This window comes from Carcharhinus amblyrhynchos, unplaced genomic scaffold (genome assembly GCF_965287045.1).
Source record: "Carcharhinus amblyrhynchos unplaced genomic scaffold, sCarAmb.v2.hapA scaffold_514, whole genome shotgun sequence".
Lineage (NCBI taxonomy): Eukaryota > Metazoa > Chordata > Chondrichthyes > Carcharhiniformes > Carcharhinidae > Carcharhinus > Carcharhinus amblyrhynchos.
In genome coordinates this window covers 35,271-57,521 of record NW_027650254.1, presented here as the reverse complement: position 1 = coordinate 57,521, position 22,251 = coordinate 35,271, and the positions used below count along the sequence as shown (strand labels likewise).

Genomic DNA, 22,251 nt, shown 5'->3' with positions numbered 1-22,251 from the left:
CTCCTTTGCTGAAAACTGAACTGCTTCCAGTTCTCAGGCCTGTTGTTTCTGGCCGATTTGTATTCCTCCTCCTTGGCTCTATTACTGTCTCTAATTTCCCTTGTAAGTCATAATCTAGCCATTTTTCCTGTTTTACTTTTGTGGCAGACAGGTATTGTTGCAGTTTACCCATGTGTTCCTGAGTGTTTGTCATTGCCTATCCACCGTCATCCCTTTAAGTAACTTCTCCCAATCCATCATAGCCAACTCGCACCTCATATCATTGTAGTTTCTTTAAGATTCAAGACGCAGTGTCAGAATCAAGCATGTCACTGTCCAATTGATGAAAAATCCTATCACGTTATGATCACTCATCCAAGGATTCTCATGCCAGATTGCTAATTATTCCTTTCTCATTACACAATGCCCTGCTCTCTAGTTGGTTCCTCAATGTATTGATCCAGAAAACCATCCTATATACACTCCAGGAATTCCTCCTCTATGGTATTGACTAATTTGATTTGTCTAATCTATATGCAGACTAAAATCCTTACAGCACCAATACAGATGTTCCTCTATCGCATGAATCTCTAATTTCCTATTTAATGTCATTCTCAACATCATTAGAGTTTGGGGGTCTATATACACTTTTTTGCTCCTTGATGTTTCTTCGTTCTACCCATATAGATTCCACACGGTCAGAGCTAATATCCTTCCTCAGTACAATGTTAAATTCCTCTTTAACCAGTAATGCAACACCACCCCCTTTACCTTTTGGTCTGTCCTTCCCAAATACTGAATACCCGATGTTCAGTTCCCACCCCAGGTCACCCTGCAGCCATGTCACTGTAATCCTGACTATATAATTTCCATTTACATCTACTTGCTTGATTAATTCACGTGCTTTTTGCATATGCTCCACAACTTAAAGGCTCATCTTTCTAACATTACTGGTACCATTCCCACTATTTTTCACTATGGCCCTCTTTGAATCTGGCCCTTCGTTTCTCTGCCCATCACTTTGATCATCCCCGTTTTTTGTTCTTCTCCTTGATTCCCCCTCCTGACTCTTTGCGTGGGTTCCTATCCCCTCTGACATTTTAGCTAAACCCTTACCAACCATCTCATGGACATAGTGAATTTGACTAAATACTGCCAAAGTTAAGAGTGAATGAAGTAGCTGAGACACTGGGTGGTTTAAAATCAATAAAGATGTTGTTTTAGAAAGGCTGCTGGTACTTAAAGCTGAAACATCATCAGGATTGCAGGGGATGCATCTGAAGATACTGAGTGAAGTCAGGGTGGAAGCTGCACAGGTACTAGGTTGTAATCTGCCAATCCTCCTCATATAGGGATGGTTCCACAGAAACTAACTGCAATTGTGAATTATTGTTTACAAAAGAAAGAATAAATCTAGCAATCACAGGCTACTCAGGTTATACTCAGTGGTGGGAAAGTGGTTAGAAACCAATGCAGGACAAACTCTCACTGGAAGTCTGCATTCAAGATACAAGGTTGATGCAATGATAGGAAATGCAAATTTGTAGTGAAAGATGGATTTTTAGACTAGATGGAAGCCTTTTAAAACTTTAATATAGCTTAAACATTTTAGTGTGCATGAAGAATTTGTGCACTGTCCAGCAAACCACACCCCCCGCCAGACCAAACCCCCTCACCTACTGAAACAAAACCCCTAGTGTTAAGTTTGTTTTTCACAAGATTCTTCCATTTCTGATACAAACACCAACTGCTGTCCAATTCAAAAGTTCTTTATTTTTCTTACATATGCAAGCTGGCAAGCCTTTGCTACCTAACTTGCACTGAGTTCTGGGAGTCAGGTAACAAAGGCGGACTGAATAATGGGACAACCCCGCCTACGTAATTTTTACAATCCTTATACTCACATGTGGTCTGATAGAATATAGCTAATCACAAGACATCCTTTGTCCTAGTCAGGTTAACCATATCTAAGGTCATAATATGGTTATGTTGAAAGAAAGAGAACTGTTAATGGGTAAGTTCATTAATCACAGATGTATTAAGCTTGTCATCTCTATCAGCGCACAGCCGCATGCGATTTTTAACCCCATAATATCTCATTCCCTCCTTTTATCATTTCATGATAACAAACTTTTAGAGAGGAGCCTGGATTCTGTTATAGGCCAGGCATTGACAAACACATTGTAGCAAGAACAGTAATAAGCAAACCACCAGAATAATGATTCCCGAATGCTTTAGCATTCCTCCCCAAAGAGTTACCAAAGGGACACCAGCCGGGGGATTGTAATCCTTAAAATTTCTTCTCCTTGGTCCTAATTTTGTCTGTCATCTTTTTAATATGCTTAGCTAAATCAATGATATTGTCAGAGGAGTCTGGAATATATGTACAGCACTCGAGGCCTATTAGGGCATAGGTGCCTCCAGTAGCTGCCAACAAGTAATCTAAAGCCATTCAATTTTGTAGTGCCACCGTCCTGCTCGCAGTGCCAATTGTTAAGTTTGTTTTTCACAAGACTCTTCCGTCCTTGATTCAAAGGCGAACACCAACCGCTGTCCAATTCAAAAGTTCTTTATTCTCCTTACATATGCAAGCTGGCAAGCCTTTGCTACATGACTCCCAGCACTGAGTGGAAGTTAGGTAGCAAAGGTGCATTGAATAATGGGACAGTCCGCCTTTATGTAGTTTTTACAATCCTCATGGTCACATGTGGTCTGATACAATATAGCTAATTACAAGATGCCCTTTGTTCTAGTCAAGTTAACCATATCTAAGGTCATAACATGGTTATGTTGAAAGAAAGAACTGATAATAGGCAAGTTCATTAATCACAGATGTCTTACGCTTGTCATCTCAATCAACTCACAGCAGCATGCAATATTTGATCCGGTATCTCACTAGGCCCACACATCTCCACCCACAGAACCCTCTCATAACAACCCACCAACCCCCTCATACACACTCCCACCCACCAAAACACCCCATCATACACTAAACCACCCCATCCCACAAATACATCAAAACCCCCACCACAAAAGTACCAGCCACCGAACAATAAATCCCTCCCACAAACAGGCAGTACAGAAGGTTCTGTATTTAAAACTTTTATTGGAGATAGCATTCACAGAACAGTTTACTCATTCTCTTCACTGCGTAATCTGGCATTGGGATTGGTGATCTTGATTGCAAGCTGAGCAGCCCTCTCTACAATTGTCTTGCGGTTTTTGGAGGAGACATTGTGAGCAATCTCTGCACAGTAAGTCCTAGAAAAGAAGAGAGTTGTTAGTATTGTTCCTAAATCTGGACTAGTGAAGAGTTTCTCTGCAGCAGTTTACTCATTGTCTAAATAGCAGCTGCAGACTATCCACAATGACATTAGAGTCCCTTGTAGAGGACATAAACCAAGCCACACACAGTAAGTGACCAATTTTCTCATAGTAACCAGCATTTTCCATCAAGTCCCAGATTCAAGAAAACTCCTGGGCACCACATTTAATCAAGCTCGAACACAGGTGGATGAATCATTGTATATAGAAATGTGGTGAGAATGAAAATTGACTGGTGAGTGGGTACTCAGTAATTTGAGTGATCTCAAACTGAAATGCAACTTTGTTCTTCTGGGTAAGCATTGCATTTCAGAGGTGCTTCCAGTTGCTTCAATTGGAGGTTGAGCTTGAGGAATACCAGAGTCATGGCAGAGCACAAGATAGGTTGCAAATTTCCCCAAGTGCACAGTCCAAGAGATGGTTGGCAGTAGCTAGAGAATTCAGGGTATGATGAGAATGGCCTTTGGCAGTGTAGCAAACACATACTGAATCACAGCACTACATAGCAGACATAGTAGCTGCCTCCCAGTGCCAGGGATCCAGGCTCAATTCTGGCTTCAGATGGTCCATGTAGAGTTTTATGTTCTCCCTGTGTCTGCGTGGGTTTTCTCCCACAGTCCAAAGATGTATGGCTTAGGTGGATTTCCCATGTTCAATTGCCCCTTAGCACCAATGGGATTAGTAGGGTTACAGGAATATGGCTGGGTGGGATTGTTGTCAATTCTATGGTATCAGTGACAAGAGAAGCACATTCACAGGACTATGGGTGCACCCAACACCTCAGACACTGCAGCAGGTGGCAGCAGCTGACCACCACCTTAAGTATCATATGGGATGGACAATAAATGCTGGCCAAGCTAGTGATGGATAAACATATCTCCTATCAATGATTTCAGTCCCAGATGTTGTGTGCCTCCTTATTACCAGGATAGAGTAGTACAACATAGGCGGGGGATGGGGAAGGGCAACACACAATAGTCATGGTCTATGTAGGAACTAATAACACAGGAAATGAAATATTGAAATCTAACAGTCAGAATTCAGAAGAAAGGAGGAAGTTAAAAAGTAGGACCGCAAAGGTAGTAATCTCTGAATTTCTCAGTGCCACACACAAACATAGAATACATTAGATTCATAAGAATTAGGAGCAGGAGTAGGCCATCTGGCCCCTCAAGCCTGCTCCACCATTCAGTAAAATCATGGCTGATCTTTCTATGGACTCAGCTCCACTTACCCACCCGCTTACCATAACCCTTAATTCCTTTACTGTTCAAAAATTTATCTATCATTGCCTTAAAAACATTCAATGAGGTAGCCTCAACTGCTTCACAGGGCAGGGAATTCCACATTCAGAACACTTTGTGAAGAAGTTCTCCTCAACTCAGTCCCAAATCTGCTCCCCCTTATTTTGAAGCCATGCCCCCTAGTTCTAGTTTCACCTGCCAGTGGAAACAACTTCCCTGCTTCTATCTTACCTATTCCCTTCATAATCTTATGTATTTCTATAAGATCGCCCCTCATTCTTCTGAATTCCAATGAGTATAGCCCCAATGTACTCAGTCTCTCCTCAAACTGACCCTCTCAACTCTGGAATCAACCTCAGGAATCTCCTCTGTACCCTCTCCAGTGGCAGTATATCCTTTCTCACGTAAGAAGACCAAAAGTGTACACAGTACTCCAGGTGTGGCCTGTCTATGTAGGTCTTACACAGCTGCAACATAATCTCACTGCTTTTAAACTCTATCCCTCTAGCAATGAAGGACAAAATTCCACTTGCCTTCTTAATTACCTGCTGCACCTGCAAATCAACTCCTTATGATTTCAGAGGACAAGGACACCCAGATCCCTCTGCATAGCAGCATGCTGCAATTTTTTAAAATTTAAATAGTCCATTTTGCTGTTATTCCTACCAAAATGGATGACCTCACGTTTACCAACATTGTACTCCATCTGCCAGACCCTCGCCCGCTCACTTAGATTATCTATACCGCTTTGCGGACTTTTAGCATCCTCTGCACTTTGTCGCTCATCTTAGTGTCATCTGACACACTACACTTGGTCCCCAACTCCAAACCATCTAAGTAAATTATAAACAATTGCAGTCCCAACACTGATCCCTGAGGCACACCACTAGTCAGTGACCACCAACCAGAAAAACATCCGTTTACCCCCACTCTTTGCTTTCTGTTAGTTAACCAACCCTCTATCCATGCCAATACATTATCTGTAATAACACGGACCTTTAACTTATGTAGCAGTCTTTGGTACGGCACCTTGTCAAATGTCTTCTGGAAATCCAGATACACCACATCCACAAGTTCCCCACTGTCCACTGCACATACAATGTTCTTGAGGAATTCCACCAAATTAGTCAAACATGACCTGCCCTTCATGAGCCCATGCTGCATTTTACCAATGGGACAATTTGTATCCAGATGTCTCGCTATTTCTTCCTTGATGATAGATTCAAGCATTTTCCGTACGACAGAAGTTAAGCTAATCAGCCTATAGTTACCTGCCTTTTGTCTACCTCCTTTTTTAAACAGTGGCATCACACATTGCTATTTTTCAATCTGCAGGAACCACCCCAGAGTGCAGCAAATTTTGGTAAATTATCACTACTGCATTTGCTATTTCTTCCACCATCTCTTTCATGGATGCATTCCATCAGGGCCAGGAGACTTATCTACCTTTAGCCCTATTAGGTTGCCCAACACTACCTCTTTTGTGATCATGATAGTTTCTAGGTCACGTGCCATAGCTTTCGTATCATCAATTTTTGGCATGTTATTTGTGTCTTCCACTGTGAAGATTGACAAAATACCTGTTCAATGCCTCAGCCATTTTCTCATTTCCAGCTATTACATCTCCCTTTGCATCCTCTAAAGGATCAATGTTTACTTTAGCCACTCTTTTCTGTTTGATATATTTGCAGAAATGTTTGCTATCTGTTTTTACATTCTGAGGAAGATCAGACATATTGGAGTGGCCTTCCCCTTCACAACATCACAGAACCATACAATACCTAAGGTGCAAAAGGAAGCCATTGAAGCAGAGTGTGCATCAACTGTCAAGAGTATCTTATCATCTCGACCCACTATGCACCCTATTCCCACATATTTACCATGGCCAAACCATCTAACCTACACATCTTTGGGCCATGGGAAGAAACTGGAACACCCAAAGACCTACATAGACAGTCACCCAAAGCTGTAATTGAATTTGAGTCCCTGGCACTGTGGGGCAGCAGTGCTAATCATTGTGCCACCATGCTTTCCTGGTCAGCATATCACTGGGACATTTATGCAGTAGCAGTTTGGAGCAGAGTAGAGTGTCAATTCCAATCTAAATCCATCAATTCCTCAGCAAACTTCAATTCCATCAAACACTGCTACATTTCAACATGATTCAACAGTGAAAGGTCATTGGTTTAATGTAACCGTGGCACCAGCAACTACCTGTTTATCATAGAATCCCTATTGTGCAGGAGGCAGCCATCAAGTCCGCACTGGTAACAATCCCACCCCAGGCCCTATCCTCACAAATTTACCCCGCTAATTCCTCTAGCTTATAGATTCCCTGATATTAAGGAGCAATTTAGCATGGCCAACCTAACCTGCACATCTTTGAACCGTGGGAGGAAACCAGAGCACCTGGAAGAAACCCATGCAGACACAGGATGAACGTGCAATCTCCACATAGACAGTGGCCCAAGCTGGAAATCAAACCCAAGTTCCTGGAGCTGAGGTAGCAGTGCTAACCACTGTGCCGCCAGTTTATATGCATCTCCAGGCTTTAGAGCAAGACCTAATACTGACATTGAGCACAGGAGAAGTTGATTTAGTCCATGGTATTAGTCAAACCTTATGTCATCACTTCCGCTGCCCGACTCTCTCCCCATAGCCGTGAATCAGTTGCCCCAAACTAATCCCACTGCCTGACTCTCTCCTTAGCCCTATATCAATCCCTAAACTAATCCCACCACCCTGCTCTCCACAAAACCCCGTTAAAAAATGAAAGTTAGTGATGGTTGAACATTAAGTCTCTACAACACTGCAAGTTGCTCCAAATGCTTCTGTTTGGGAATGGATGACCCCTTTCTGGTTGAAGCAGAATGTTTGTGCAGGTCAGTGTCAAAATCCTAGAACTGCATGCATTTTCATAACTTTATCCTTGTACACTTAATCTTCTCATTTCTCTCTAGTACAATGGGCACTGTTAACAAGATGTTCCATGCTGCAGTGTTCTGTCCATATTGACTTGCAAGAAATAGTGTGTGTTTGAATATTTCTTCACTCCCTCTCCTTTCAGTCACCAGCCTCTGGTCCATTCTGCTGAACCACATCCCTCTCAAACCTTCTCCACTCCACCTAGTTTCTATTTGATCATCTTATACTATCACATTCCAGTACCATATTCCCCCATACTAAATTTCAAATAGCTGTCACATGGAAAATGCATGGGTTACTTGGAGAAACCACCTTCCCAAATCAAACAATAACCACTGGCAAATCAACTAACCTGCTACCTAATTCCTCCAGCACAGCTGCCATGATTCTGAAATATAACTTAACAGGCTCCCGAGAAACGTGAAATACCCTTACAAGACTTGTATTGCTGAAATGTGGGTGCCAGTGTCAAGGCCATCCTTGATTACTTATTACTTAGTTTTCATAATCATTCATCAGTTTGATACATCTGAGAGCTCCCACACCACTTTGGGCAATTGGGAGTCACATGCTGAACCAGATCAACCACTGCAATTAGTGAGAGCTCTGCATTTCCATTTGTTTTAGATGAAAAATAATTTGTCTTTGATAAAAAAAACCACTGCGGCATCCAGTTAGTTCTTATATTCTTTACTGTCAATTTCAAGAGTTTGCCCACAATTGATGTCAACTAACTAATCTGTAGAGGTCTACTTCAACCTTACTCCCAGACTAGTAATTAACCACCTCAAAATTCCTAATGGAAAACAGATGCTTAGTGAGAGTTGGACTACCTCAATCCGCAACACCAACCCCTTAGGGAGCAAAAACTCCAGCCAATGACAGAAATCCAGCATGGTGAGCGTCAGGCAACATCATTCATTCGCACTGTTTTATTCCTGGTTACTCCAGCTGTATTCTATCGATCACCCCTCCTTCTCTCCCAGTGAACTGTCCAACCCTCAGTGTGAAAGAGCAAAGAATCTACATTTCTATTGCCTCTTCGACAACCACCCAGTCTGATCTGCAGCTATTCAAGTAATTTTGAATTGTAATGTTGTAAATGTGGCAGTCACGGCAAGCGAACAGTCAGTTGGCTGCCACAAGATGAGAACAACGCGAGTATGTTTTCATGGTTTGGATTCAGGTCTTGTCTAACATGAAGACAAAGCCCTTATGCACTACTTCATTTAACAAACAATATCTGAAATTATATTGCCTGAATGGTGGCAAAGTTCAAGTGTATCTTTCAAAAGAGATTGGCACATATGCAAGAGAGGGAGATATCTACATTTATCTACATAGGCTCCAAGTAAACAAATCATGTTGACACCAATGAGAAGTTCAGTCCCAGATACCAGCTTAGTTACAGGAAGAACCCACGTTGCTCATCGGGACTTCCAGTTCTTTGACATTGTGGACAAGAAATTTCTAGAATGATCTGCAGGACTATGGGGAAAGGGACCAACACAACAGCTCTTTCAAAGAGCAAACATATTCATAGTATAACCCATGGAGTAAAATACACATGCTGGGAAAATCAGCAAACTGTAGGCTGGAATCTTAGCTCAACTACTCTGGCCCAGTAACAGATCTTGCTAAAACCCAGGAAGCCCCAATAATGTTGAGTTTATCACTTATCTATATAGCCTCTGAATAAACAAATCCTGCTGACGCCAATGAGAAATTCAGTCTCAAACACCACCTCAATTACAGAAGGAATTCTTACTTGTTGCTCATCATCAGGACTTCTAGTTCCTTGACATTGTGAACCAGGAATTTCTTGAATCCCGAGGGCAGCATATGTTTGGTCTTCTTGTTACTGCCATAACCGATGTTAGGCATCAGAATCTGACCCTTAAATCTCCTCCGTACTCTATTATCAATCCCTCTGGGTTTACGCCAGTTACGCTGTTAAAGAAATTGACAGATTTGAATAGATTATTAAAAAATCTCCATACTTATATACAATGCTTCAGTACCAAACCATCTTTGGATATTCCACCAGCACAGACTTCGGTTCATCTCCCTCATGTGCTGACAAGAAGTTGACCTCTTCCAAAATCAGACATATTCAACTAAACATTGTATAATAGCAAACATCTAAATTGCTGTTGAGAACATGTGGCTGATCACACCCTCAGTAAACACCAATAACAGCTCGAGACAGGATCAGAAATCTTACCGCAATCTTCACATAGCGATCTGACTGGTGGCGAATGAACTTCTTTCTGCGTTTCTTCACTATGTTAGGCTTGGTGAGTGGTCTTAGGGCAGCCATGGTAACTATTAAGAGAAAACATTTCGCTTAGCAATAGCAGTTGACAGCTCCTCACTAACAACAACTATCCTGTGGTTGAAGCCAGCAGCTCAAGTGACTACCCAAAGACTCTCCTGTACTGAGATACAATTCCAGGAAAGCACATCTGTGACATACCAAGAATCCATACTGAAAATATCATACTTCATCGGACAAATCCACAGCCAAGAGTTCATACTCACCCTATGCTGATACACTCCAGTTCACAGCACAGGTCAGTTGCCTCATCAAATCCGCCCTTCATAATTGTCTTCTAAGATACACTAATCTCTGCCTCAGCAGAACAAAGGAGGAATATCCATAAGGGTCTTCACTGAAAACTCTCCATTCTGGTAAAAATTCTTGCACCCTAACATCTCTCCTCCGTAGGTGTTCCCCAATCCTGACAGCTTGTTAAATCCACACACTAAGCTCCATCTGATTTGAATACGTTTATCATTCTAAGACCCTGTTAATAAAATCTAAACTTCTCCTACCACTCCTCATTCTGTTGACATCCCTTGTTTACACAAGAGTTTGAATCAGGAGCAGGCCATATACTTGTCAAAGCTGCTCCACCATCTTGGCTGAACTCCACTCACTTAGCACATCCCTTCGTTCAACAATGGAGCATCGACGCCTGCTGGGATAGGAAATCTGATCCCATATCCAAACGTATCTGGAGGAGGGAACCGAGTGCAGGGTGTCGAAATTTGCTGATGACACCAAGATTGGGGGAAAGGCAAATTGTGCGGAGGGTGTGGAGAGTCTGCAGAAGGATCTAGATAGGCTGGGCGAATGGGCCTGGAAATGGCAAATGGAATTTAATGTTGGCAAGTGTGAGGTGGTCCACTTTGGTAGGAAGAATGGTAGGAAGGACTATTACTTACGTGGCGAAAAACTGCAGCAGGCGACGGTGCAGAGGGACCTCGGGGTCCTTGTGCATGAGTCGCAAAAACCCAGCTTGCAGGTGCAGCAGGTGGTCAGGAAGGCGAATGGGATGCTGGCCTTCATAGCGAGGGGGATTGAATATAAAAGTAGGGAGGTCTTGCTGCAGCTATATAGGGCATTGGTGAGGCCGCAGCTGGAGTACTGTGTGCAGTTTTGGGCGCCGCACCTGCGCAAGGATATTTTGGCCCTGGAGGGAGTGCAGAGGAGGTTTACTAGGCTGATACCGGAGTTGAGGGGATTGAGCTATGAGGAGAGGCTGAATAAACTAGGCTTGTACTCGTTAGAGTTTAGAAGAATGAGGGGAGATCTCATTGAGACGTATAAGATGATGAATGGGATGGATAGGATAGAGGTGGAGAGACTCTTCCCGCTCAAAAAAGACAGTAGGACTAGGGGGCACAGCCTCAAGATAAAGGGGAGGCGGTTTAGAACGGAATTGAGGAGGAACTTCTTCACTCAAAGGGTGGTGAAGGCTGCCTCGCTAAATATTTTTAAGAAGCGGGTTGATGGGTTCTTGATAAGAGAGGGGATTAAGGGTTATGGGGAGAGGGCTGGAAAGTGGAACTGAGCCACGACAGATCAGCCATGATCTTATTGAATGGCGGGGCAGGCTCGAAGGGCTAGATGGCCTACTCCTGCTCCTATTTCTTATGTTCTTACCCCCCCTTAATAAATTGCATATGTACATGGATAGCAGCTCTACCTCGGCTCTGTACTGGCTGACATCCAAGTCCTGTGGACAGGCAACTCAGTAATTGAGCTGTTGCCACAGCAACTAAAATTAGCCTGGTAGAAATCTGTGAACTAAACAGTGCATTATTTTGTTAGGTGGGTCATTAACAGCTCAATGATGCAGTTTCTAGCACGTAACAGACTCTCAATTACTGGGGTGAAGCAGAATTGGAATGACTGCTCTCCTTGCTCCATTATTCCACCTACCAAAGTCTGAAAGAGCACAAAAACCTCCAGTTTAAAGTGGCAGAGACTGAGGATCATCAGTTTGTGTTGAGCTCAGAATAGTCAGAACATAAACCTTACTTATTTGATCTACTTTCTAAAGAACTATTCCCAAATAGAATTTAAAATCAATAAAACAAGGTATTCAATAGATATAAGCAAATCAGCAAGCAGGCCCTAGGAGTCAGTATGATAAACGTTGCACCTTTTGCTAATTACAGATTTGGATTTGAATGCAAAATTTTATGAAGACAGAGATGGACACCTGGCTGATTAAATTTAAATTGGTGCAGGAAGCAATGAAGATGAGTGAAAGTTAGTGGGATGGTACAGAGTGGACAGAGAGAAGGAAGGCAGCTGTTGAAGAGGATTTAGAAAGGAGTCACTATGCTGCATGTACACTCTCTGCAATGAACTGTGTCCAGCAGCCACTCCATCAAGGCTCAACCTAACCACGTCCCCACAGCACTCCCAACACAGCAGCAACATCCACACGGCCCTCCGACGGCTCCATCTCTCCCAGCCCGGCCAACCCAGTGGCCCATCTCCCGCCGAGAGGCCGCAGCAGAGCGGGAGCGGGTGACGGGAATGTGTCGGGACGGAGGGCGGGCAGGATGGAAGCGGATTGTGGTCCGCGGCGCTCTTACCCGCGAGCGGCTCACTCAGCAAAAGGACCGGAAGAGAAAGCCGCGCGGAGCCTGCCGGGATACATAAGGGTGGCGGGCGATCCGGAAATGACGTCTCGGTCCCACCGCTTCGGGCGTCCGCGCGGTGTTGCCCCGGTCGCGGGTCTGGGGAGGATGAGGCAGTGAAGTGCACAGCCCCTGGAGACAGGGAGGGTGTTGAGTTAAAACCCTTACAGTGCAGAAGGAGGCCAAGCGGCCCTTCGAGCCTGCACCAACAATCCCAGAAAATGCTGGAATATCTCAGCAGCTCTGATAGCATCCTAGGGAAGCGAATAGAGCCCACAGGATAACCCTCCGTCTGGGCCCCGTGCGTCCGTGTCCGCTGCGCACTGACTCCACCAGCAGTGTCCGTTCCACATCCCCACCGATTACAACTTCATATCTTCATAAAATCTTCATTTTTAAATCACAGTTCCATACTGGCAGCAAAGAGTATTTCTCCACTTCCATTCAGTAAATTTGCAAAGTGAGTGGTAGTCAAGGATAATTTCTAAAGGGGGGATCTTTTATTGGCCATGTTCAAATATATTTGTATGTGGATGTGTATATGTCTCACCCACGGAGGGACTGAGACTAAATAATCTAATAACTACATCCCCCAATTTGGTGTCATTTATAAATTGTGTTTCTAATTCCCAAAGTCCAGTTTGTTTATGGAAGTAGTGAGCACTGATCCCAGCAGTAGTCCTTGTGCAATGAAGAGGATTTACTCAATGAGTTACGATTACCTGGGATGCATTGCCTGAAAGGGTGGAAGATGCAAATTCAATGGCAAATTTTTGGAGAGAAATACAACAACAACCACTTGTATTTAGACAACAATCACAGCACAGAGAGAAGCTATCTGAGCTGTTACGTCCAGGACAGCTCTCTACAAGAGCTGCTCAGCTGGTCCCACTCTGCTGCCCTTTCCCCCAGTCCCCTGTTTATTGAACCTGGGTTCAAATCTCACCAAAGCAGAATTTAAATTCAATAAAAAATATCCAATGATGACCACTAAACCATTGTCAATTGTAATAAAAACCCATCTGGTTCACTGATGTCTTTTAGGGAAGAAAATCTGCCATTCTTACCTGGTCTGGCTTACATGTAACCTCAGATCCACAGCAATGTGGCTGACTCAACTTCCCCTGAAATGGCTGAGTGGGACACTCAGTTCAAGGGCAATTAGAGATGTGCAATAAATGCTGGCACAGCTAAGAATATCCACATCCCAGAATGAATGAAAAAAAACCTATATTAATGAAAACATTAAATCTGCCCCACCACACTCTCAGTTGCTGTATTCCAGATCAACGAACTGAAATGTTAACTCATTTCTCTCTCCACAGAAAGCTGGAGGACTACTCAGTATTTTGCTCCTGTTTCAGATCTCCAGAATTAGTTTTGCTGCAGTAGTTGCTGAAGTGTAGGAAAGTAGAGAACGACAGCAGTCAATGTGTGCACAGCAAGATCTAACAAATAGCTATGGGTTAATGACCAGAGAATCTGCTTTTGTGATATTGACTGAGAAAAGTATTGGCAAAGTCACTGGTGAGAACTCCTCTGCTCTTCAGAACAATGCCGTGGGATCTCTTACATCCACTCAAAAAGGCAGACTCGGCCTCATTTTAACAACTCAGATGAAAGATTGTGGCCCTGCCATGCAAATTGGAGCAGATGAGGGTAGACAATGGAAAGATCCGTTGACCTCCAGCAGGATTTTACGGTTTTGGGATGAGCAAGACTATAAAATCCCACCCTGCATCTCCGACAGTGCAGCTCTTCCTCATTACTCTGCTGGAGTGTCAGCCTCGACTTTTGTGCTTGAATCTTTGTGTGGGGCTTGAAACCACAGCTTTCTGACAGACATGAAATTGGAGGCAGAGCTGGCACGAGATGAATGAAATCCATCTCAATTCAGTCTATTATATGCAGCCTAAGCCCATTTCTCAACTCTTGGTTATTGAATCAATTTTTGGTACCACCAGGTCCAGACGCCATGACAGCCTTGGTTCAAACAGAAGAGCTGAACTCTAGAGGCAAGATGACATCAAACTGGTATTCGTAGAATCACTACAGTGCAGAAGGAAGCCATTTGGCCCTTTGGGCCTGCACCAACAATACCACCCAGGCCCTATCTCTGTAACCCCACTTATTTAGCCTGCTAATTCCCAGCACTAAGGGCAATTTAGCATGGTGAATCCACCTAACCTGCATATCTTTGAAGTATGGAAGGAACTTGGAGCACCCAGAGAAAACCCACGCAGACACAGGATGGAATTGCAAACTCCACATGGACAGTCAGCCAAGGCCAGAATTGAGCCAGGGTCCCTGGCTCTGTGAGTCAGCTCTGCTAACCACTATGCAGCCTCAAAATGGGGACCAAGGAACACTAGCAAAAACTGATGCAAAAGGAATTGGGTGGGGGAAGTGAGTTGGGAGAATCTCTCTGCTGACTGGAGCGACATGGTGGCAGAGTGGTTAGGTCTGCTGCCTCACAGCCAGGGACCTGGGTTCGATACCCAATTTGGGTCACTGTTTGTGTGGAGTCTGCACGTTCTCCCTGTGTCTGTGTGGGTTTCCTCCGGATGCTCTGGTTTCCTCCCACAGTCTGAAAGATGTGCTGGTTAGGTGCATTGGTCATGCTAAATTCTCCCTCAGTGTATCCAAACATGATCATCCTCAACATTGGTGCCCCACAAGTCTGTGTTCTCAGCCCCTACTATACTTCTTATATACTATGACTATGTGGCCAAATTCCCCTCCAATTTGATTTTCAAGTTTGTTGACAAAACCACCATAGTGGGTCGCATCTTGATGATGAGACAGAGTACAGGAATGAGATAGAGAATCTGGTGAACTGGTGCAGCAACAATAATGTCTCCCTCAATGTCAACAAAATGAAGGAGATTGTCATTGACTTCAGGAAGCATAAAGGAGAACATCAACGCATAAAGGAGAACATCAATGTTCTCCTTTATATCCCCACATATTTACCCATTAACCCCTTTAACCTATGTATCCCGGCTCGCTAAGAGCAATTTAGAATGGCCAATCAACATAGCTTGCACATCTTTAGACTGTGGGAGAAAACTGGAGCATCCAGTCTACATCAATGGGGATGAAGTAGAAAGAGTCAAGAGCTTCAAGTTTTTAGGTGTCTAAATCACTAACAACCTGCCTTGGGACCCTCCATCCAAGACTATAGTTAAGAAAGCCAACCAATGCCTCTACTTTCTCAAAAGACTAAGGAAATGGTGTGGCACGGTAGCACAGTGGTTAGCACTGCTGCTACACAGCTCGAGGGACCTGGATTTGAAACCTGGCTTGGGTCACTGTCTGTGTGGAGTTTGCACATTCTTTTTGTGTCTGCATGGGTTTCCACTGAATGCTCCAGTTTTCTCCCACAGTCTAAAGATGTGTGGCTATGTTGATTGGCCATTCTAAATTGCTCTTAGCAAGCCGGGATGCGTAGGTTAGAGGGATTAGTGGGTAAATTTGTGGGGATAGGGCCTGGATGGGATTGTGGTTGGTGCAGACTTGATGGGCTGAATGGCCTCTTTCTGCACTGTAGAATTCTATGATGAGTTCTGTGAAAATTGGCATGTTAGCTACGACTCTCACCAACTTTTACAGATGCACCATAGAAAGCATTCTTTCTGGTTGTATCACAGCTTGGTATGGTTCCTGCTCTGCCCAAGACCGCAAGGAACTACAAAAGATCATCAATGCAGCCCAATCCATCACGCAAACCAGCCTCACATCCATTGACTCTTCTACACTTCCTGCTGTCTCAGCAAAGCAGCCAGCATAATTAAGGATCGCACGTATCCCAGACATTCTCTCTTCCATCTTCTTCCTTTGAGAAAAAGATACAAAAGTCTGAGGTCACATACCAATCGACTCAAGAACAGCTTCCTCCCTGCTGCTGTCAGCCTTTGAATGGACTTACCTTGCATTAAGTTGATTTTTCTCTACACCCTAGCTATGAGGGTAACACTACATTCTGCACTCTCCCGTTTCCTTCTCTATGAACGGTATGTTAATAGAAAGGGTCCTGAGAGTAGGATTTATGACCATTTGGAAAGATGCAGCAGGTAACTAAGTGTGTAGACAAAGGTAGAGCAGTTGATGTTGTATACGTGGATTTTAATAAGGAGTTTGATAAGGTTCCCCATGGTAGGCTCATGAAGAAAGTAAGGAGGGGTGGGATAGAAGGAAATTTGGCTGATTGGGTTAGTAACTGGCTGTCTCATAGAAACAGTAAAAAGTCTGAACACCAGGTTGGACTAAAACCTGGTGTTGTCAGACTTTTTACTGTGTTTACGCCAGTCCAACGCCGGCATACCCACATCACGTCTCATAGAGGACAGATGGTGTTGGTGGAGGGAAAATTTTCAGACTGGAGAACAGTTACCAGTGGTGTACCACAGGGATCAGTGGTGGGTCCTCTGCTATTTGTGATTTTTATCAATGACTTGGAAGAAGGGGCTGAAGGGTGGGTCAGTAAATTTGCTGATGACACCAAGATTAGTGGAGTCATAGATGAGGTGGAGGGCTCTTGTAGGCTGCGAAGAGACATTGATAGGATGCAGAGCTGGGCAGAAAAGTGGAGATGGAGTTTAACCCTGATAAGTGCGAGGTGATTTATTTTGGTAGGACAAACTTGAATGCGGATTACAGGGTCAATGGAAGGGTTCTAAGGAATGTGGAGGAACTGAGAGATCTTGTTCATATCCATTTCTATATATCTCTGAAGGTTGCCACTCAAGTGGATAAAGCTGTGAAGAAGGCTTATAGTGTATTAGTGTTTATTAACAGGGGGTTTGAGTTTAAGAGCTGTTGAGTTCTGCTGCAACTATACCGGATGTTGGTGAGACCACATTTGGAATATTGCGTGCAGTTCTTGTCACCTCACTATAAGAAGAGTGTGGAAGCATTGGAGAGAGTGCAGAAGAGATTTACCAGGACGCTGCCTAGTTTGGAGGGTAGGTCTTATGAGGAAAGGTTGAGGGAGCTGGGTAGAGCAGAGGACGATGAAAGGCGACTTAATAGAGGTTTATAAAATGATGAGGGGGATAGAGTGGATGTGCAGAGACTGGATGTAGCTGTTACTAGGGGGCATAACTATAAGGTTCATGGTGAGAGATATAGGAGGGATGTCTGAGGTAGATTCTTCACTCAGAGTGGTTGGGGTGTGGAATGCACTGCCTGCTGTGATAGTGGAGTTGGACACTTTAGGAACTTTCAAGTGATTATTGGATAGGACATGGAGCACACCAGAACAATAGGGAGTTGGATAGCTTGATCTTGGGTTTGGACATAGCTCGGCACAACATCGAGGATAAAAGGGCCTGTACCGTTCTATGTTTTGTCTGTATAGCGCGAAAGAAACTATACTTTTCAGTACATGTTAATACATATGACAATAATAAATCAAATCAAAAAACAGATGCCAGAGTGTAGCAACTAGGGGTTTTCACAGTAACTTAATTGTAATGTTGATGTAAGCCTACTTGTGACAACAGTAAATAAAAACTTCAAAAAAAACCTCATAGCTAGCAGAAAGGAAGATGGTTATGGCAGTTGAAGGTCACATTTATGCCACATTTGTGGGAACTTTCTGCCCTTGACATTCAATGGCATTTATATTATTGAAGCTCCCCCCACCCCCAAATCTTTCATCATCATCATCATCTTAGGGGTCACACTGTGAACTCAACCGGATCAGCTATAGAAACATGGTAGCTACAAGGGCGTTGTCAGAGGCAGGGAATTCTGGACAAGTGCTCACCTCCACACTGCCCAAAGACTGTCCACTATCTACAACATGTCAGGAGTGATTTTTTAAAAATGCTTTCACAGGATATGGGTGTCACGGTGGGGGGAGATGGAAAGGTGGGGCGTGGAGAGGGGACAAGGGACAGGATGGGGCAGTTGAAGGGGAGGGAGTCTGGGGTGGGGAGTAGGATGTGGGGATGGGGAGGTAGAGGAAGGACGAGGTCTGAGGTGTGGAGGGAGGATGAAGTGTGGATAGTGTGATCACCTACTTCAACAGCTGCAATAACAAGAAGGATAGACAACGTCAGATTATGCCTCCTAGGCAGAGAATATAATTCTTGACCTTGTTGAGTTCTGTATTAAAGCATCAAATAAATGCAGCTTGATGGACTTTGAGGTGTGGAACCAACAGATTTCTGTTTGGAAAGTGCGCCAAGGGATTTGGAAGAATGGTGGATAAATGGAGTTGAGATACAGATCAGCCGTGATCTAACTGAATAGTGAAGTGGGTTTGAGGGGCTAAATGGCCTCCTTTTCCTACAGAAGACAATGAATTTCTCTGAACAATAGTCTGTACTCTTTCAAAATGGCCTTGAAAGTTCATTTTTGTTAAACAGCAGAATAGCAGGGGACAAATCTCTCTCAGTCAGCTAAAGAGCATGAGAAATCTGCTGACTGCAATAAGGTACTACCCCAAATCACTCCAACATCCAAACCACTGGCTCCAAGAGTCTGGGCTTTTCAACTAAAACCTTTGGCAAAGACATTAAAAAAAAAGACAGAAATGATGAAATCTGTATTTATTTGAAACGTGTCCATATTTGGAACATTAATATTTTGTTATCGAGAGGTAAATGGTGGATTCAAATTCTTTCTGAAAGGATACCGAACAGGTAATGCAGGACTAAAAAACGAACAAAGTTATCTTTTGGTGATCTGAGCAGATTATCACAGATAAATGTAAAAAGGTGAAGACAAGCTGATTTTAAGGCTAAGGTATGATCTATTTTCTTCAAAAAAGGTGGAAAAATAAATACCTTATTATGAGAGGGAGCGAACCTTTTGGATAGTAATTGGAAAAGGAAAATGGGATGAATTTTCCACTCCATTTGAAAAGGATGCTGGAAACTAGTCTTGGCATTTTTATTGTGTGTTTGTGTAGTAATTCAGCCAAACACCAGTTTTCTGTCATCAAAACCCTTTAATGTGCACTAAGGAAAAGGCTGCTCCTGTGCCATAGCAAGTTACCTTCACCTCAGGATCGACATCAGTCTGGGTAGAGTGGCAAGTTGATGAAACTCCTGTTGACTGCTTTCCATTGGGTGAGCTTCCACTCACTCAATAAGGCAGTTCATAGTCCACAAAGCCCAGAGGTAGATCCATTGATGATCCCTGTGGCCTTTGTGATCATTACAACTGCTTGGCTGAAATCAGTTAATGAGACAACAGCTGGGCATGGAGACTGGGCTCTTTCTGATTTTTGAGGCTTAGTCCCACAGTGGGAGAGCTCTTATCTTGAAAACTTCAAACAAATCCCTCCTTAAACTTCTAAATTCCAGGCAATACCAATCCAATCTGTGATTTCTCCTCACGATGTAACCCTTGTGGTCCAGCTACCTCAGCAGAGGCCAGCGTTTAGATATAGGATGCTTCTGCTCTGTAAGGTTAGGTTCCACACCAGAGGATATATGAACCCATTCAGCCCACAATTTTTTTTTCAATTCCTGTCAATTCTCAACTTTAATTAATATCTACTGTAACTTCAGATACATTTAAAAAAATAAGCTGAATTCCTTACTGTTTTAGTTTCTTCTTAAGAATATTAAAAGTTAATAAAGTCAACTGCTGAGGAAACTGGTTTAGTGTTGGTCTCAACTGTTTTGCAAGTAGCTGATGCAGAGAAACATCAGTAGTGTAAATCCTCCAAACTAAAATTTGGTTAGGAAGTCCAGTAACACATCATGAAACTTATTTGGCTCATCGAGGTAACAAGCGTGATGTGCTCCTGGTATCTTGAAGACAGTGTGATGCGGAAGATGATTTAAATTCTTCAGGGACTGCACACCGAGATTTGTGTCCAATTCTCCAAATACAATCAGGGTTGGGGTCTGCAAACAGAAGTACACATTTAAGTTCCCCATGTAAAACACTAACACCTCTTTCAGCACAGCCCCGCTCTGTCGCACAAAGAAAAAACTTCCCATTTCCACTGTTCACAAATTCAGGATGTCCCAAAGTACTTTACAGCTAACAAAATACTGTAGAAAACTGTAGCCTCTATCGCAGGAAGCATGGCAGTCAATCTGCACACTGTAAGATCCCACAGACAGTACAGATTAATCAAATAATTGTCCAGATATGGGATCCTGTACAGATGAAGCCATGCAACAACATTCTATAATCTCCACTAGTCAGCCTAGGGAGGCAATTACACCTGAGGTCTTTGAGATAAGATAGTTATGTTCCTTGTCTTTACCAGAGATGGTAATCACTCTCTGGACGTGTTTAGGAGTATTTAGTCTGTAAACACAGGGAAGGATCCCTTAGAGAAACTCACTGCAGCCATTCCTGTCAGTGACTAATTGTCTCACCCATCTTCGAGGTGGGTGTCTATTTTAAAATATAAAACTCAAGTTATTTTAAAATCCAAGATTTCTCTGCATAATTCCATTATTTTTTTTCTCCATCATGACAGACCATGTAGTGGAAATGTCTCCTGCTGCTTGAACTCTGGTTCAGAGTATCTGAGGTTGAGGGGCAGCTGGAATTATTGCAGAGCATCAGGGAGAAGGACAACTTCTTGGATTGTATGTTCCAGGATACGTTCTGCCCACAGGCAGTGAGATAAATAGTCGACGGATAGCCAGCTGGAATAGGAGGCAGAGGGAGCAAGTACAGGATCTCTTTGGGGTATGTGTCACTTTTAAAATGGTCCTCAGATTGGAGACTGCTGGGAGGTAAGACAACTTGAAGGAGTGTAGTCCAGACCATGTCTCCAATAAGCGAGGTTTTTTTGTGGGGCAGAGAAATGGAAAGCAAAGTCATGAATCTGTGAAAAGAAATTTCATAGGGAGACAGATAGACTTCCTGTAACCATCATCATGAGTCCATCCCAAACCTTCCAGATAATGAACATGATCTTGAACAATGTGTCCCACAGGCGTGTTCCCTTCCTGGTACATCATGGAGAGAGTGCAGAATATCCTACAGGGTGAGGGAGTGAGCCAGAAGCTATGGTGGTATTGAGAGGACAGGTACTGAACTGTCTGGTCAAACTTTCAGGAGCCAGAGAGGAATTAAAAAGTAGGATCTTGAAGGTAGTAGTCCCTAGATTACTCAGTACTACACACTAGCCAGTGTAGAAATAGGCAGATTGGGAGAATCAACATGAGGCTTGAAGCTTGGTACAGGAGGGTGGGTTTCAGATTCTTGGGGTATTGAGACCAGTTCCGGGACAGGAGGCATCTACTCAAAGGGATGCACCTCAACAGCATTTAGACCAATATCCTCACAGAGAGGTTCACATCTCTCCATAGATTTATGGATGGAACAGTGGTTAATATTGCTGCCTTGCAGCGCCAGGGACCGAGTTGAGTGACTGTGTGGGGTTTGCATATTTTCTTGTGTCTTGTGGATCTCCTTATGTTTCCTCCCATACTCCAAAGATGTGTGGGTTAGGTTGATTAGCACATTAAATTGACCCTTACTGTCAGAGGAATTAGCAGGGTAAATACAAGGGGTTATGGGCGGCATGGTAGCACAGTGGTTAGCACTGCTGCTTCACAGCTCCAGGGACCTGGGTTCGATTCCCAGCTTGGGTTACTGTCTGTGTGGAGTTTGCACATTTTCCTCGTGTCTGTGTGGGTTTCCTCCAGGTGCTCCAGTTTCCTCCCACAATCCAAAGATGTGCGGGTTAGGTTGATTGGTCACGCAAAAATTGCCCCTTAGTGTCCTGGGATTTGTAGGTTAGAGGGATTAGCAGAAAAATGTGTAGGGATATGGGGGGTAGGGCCTGGGTGAGATTATGGTTGGTGCAGACTCGATGGGCCGAAGGGCCTATTTCTGCACTGTAGGGTTCTATGTT

At 43.6% G+C, this 22,251-nt stretch overlaps 2 protein-coding genes across 4 annotated transcripts in view; both read right to left on the bottom strand.

The window, feature by feature from the left end:
• Positions 1 to 3,065: 3,065 nt before the first annotated feature.
• Positions 3,066 to 12,467, bottom strand: rpl32 (ribosomal protein L32). The gene is made up of 4 exons (XM_080184001.1): positions 12,366 to 12,467; positions 9,697 to 9,797; positions 9,241 to 9,422; positions 3,066 to 3,240 (listed from the first exon to the last, which is right to left on the bottom strand). Exons 2-4 carry the CDS (start codon positions 9,790 to 9,792, stop codon positions 3,111 to 3,113), a joined length of 408 nt encoding a protein of 135 aa, XP_080040127.1. The 5' UTR covers positions 9,793 to 9,797; positions 12,366 to 12,467; the 3' UTR covers positions 3,066 to 3,110.
• Positions 12,468 to 18,952: 6,485 nt separating this feature from the next.
• The window catches only part of abhd14a (abhydrolase domain containing 14A), a 29,064-nt gene continuing 25,765 nt past the window's right edge, over positions 18,953 to 22,251 (bottom strand). For all 3 annotated transcript variants that reach the window (XM_080184003.1, XM_080184002.1, XM_080184004.1), the window contains exon 5: positions 18,953 to 20,275. In XM_080184003.1, coding sequence (XP_080040129.1) covers positions 20,096 to 20,275 — 180 coding nt within the window. In that variant the 3' untranslated portion in view covers positions 18,953 to 20,095. The remainder of the gene's footprint in view (positions 20,276 to 22,251) is intronic.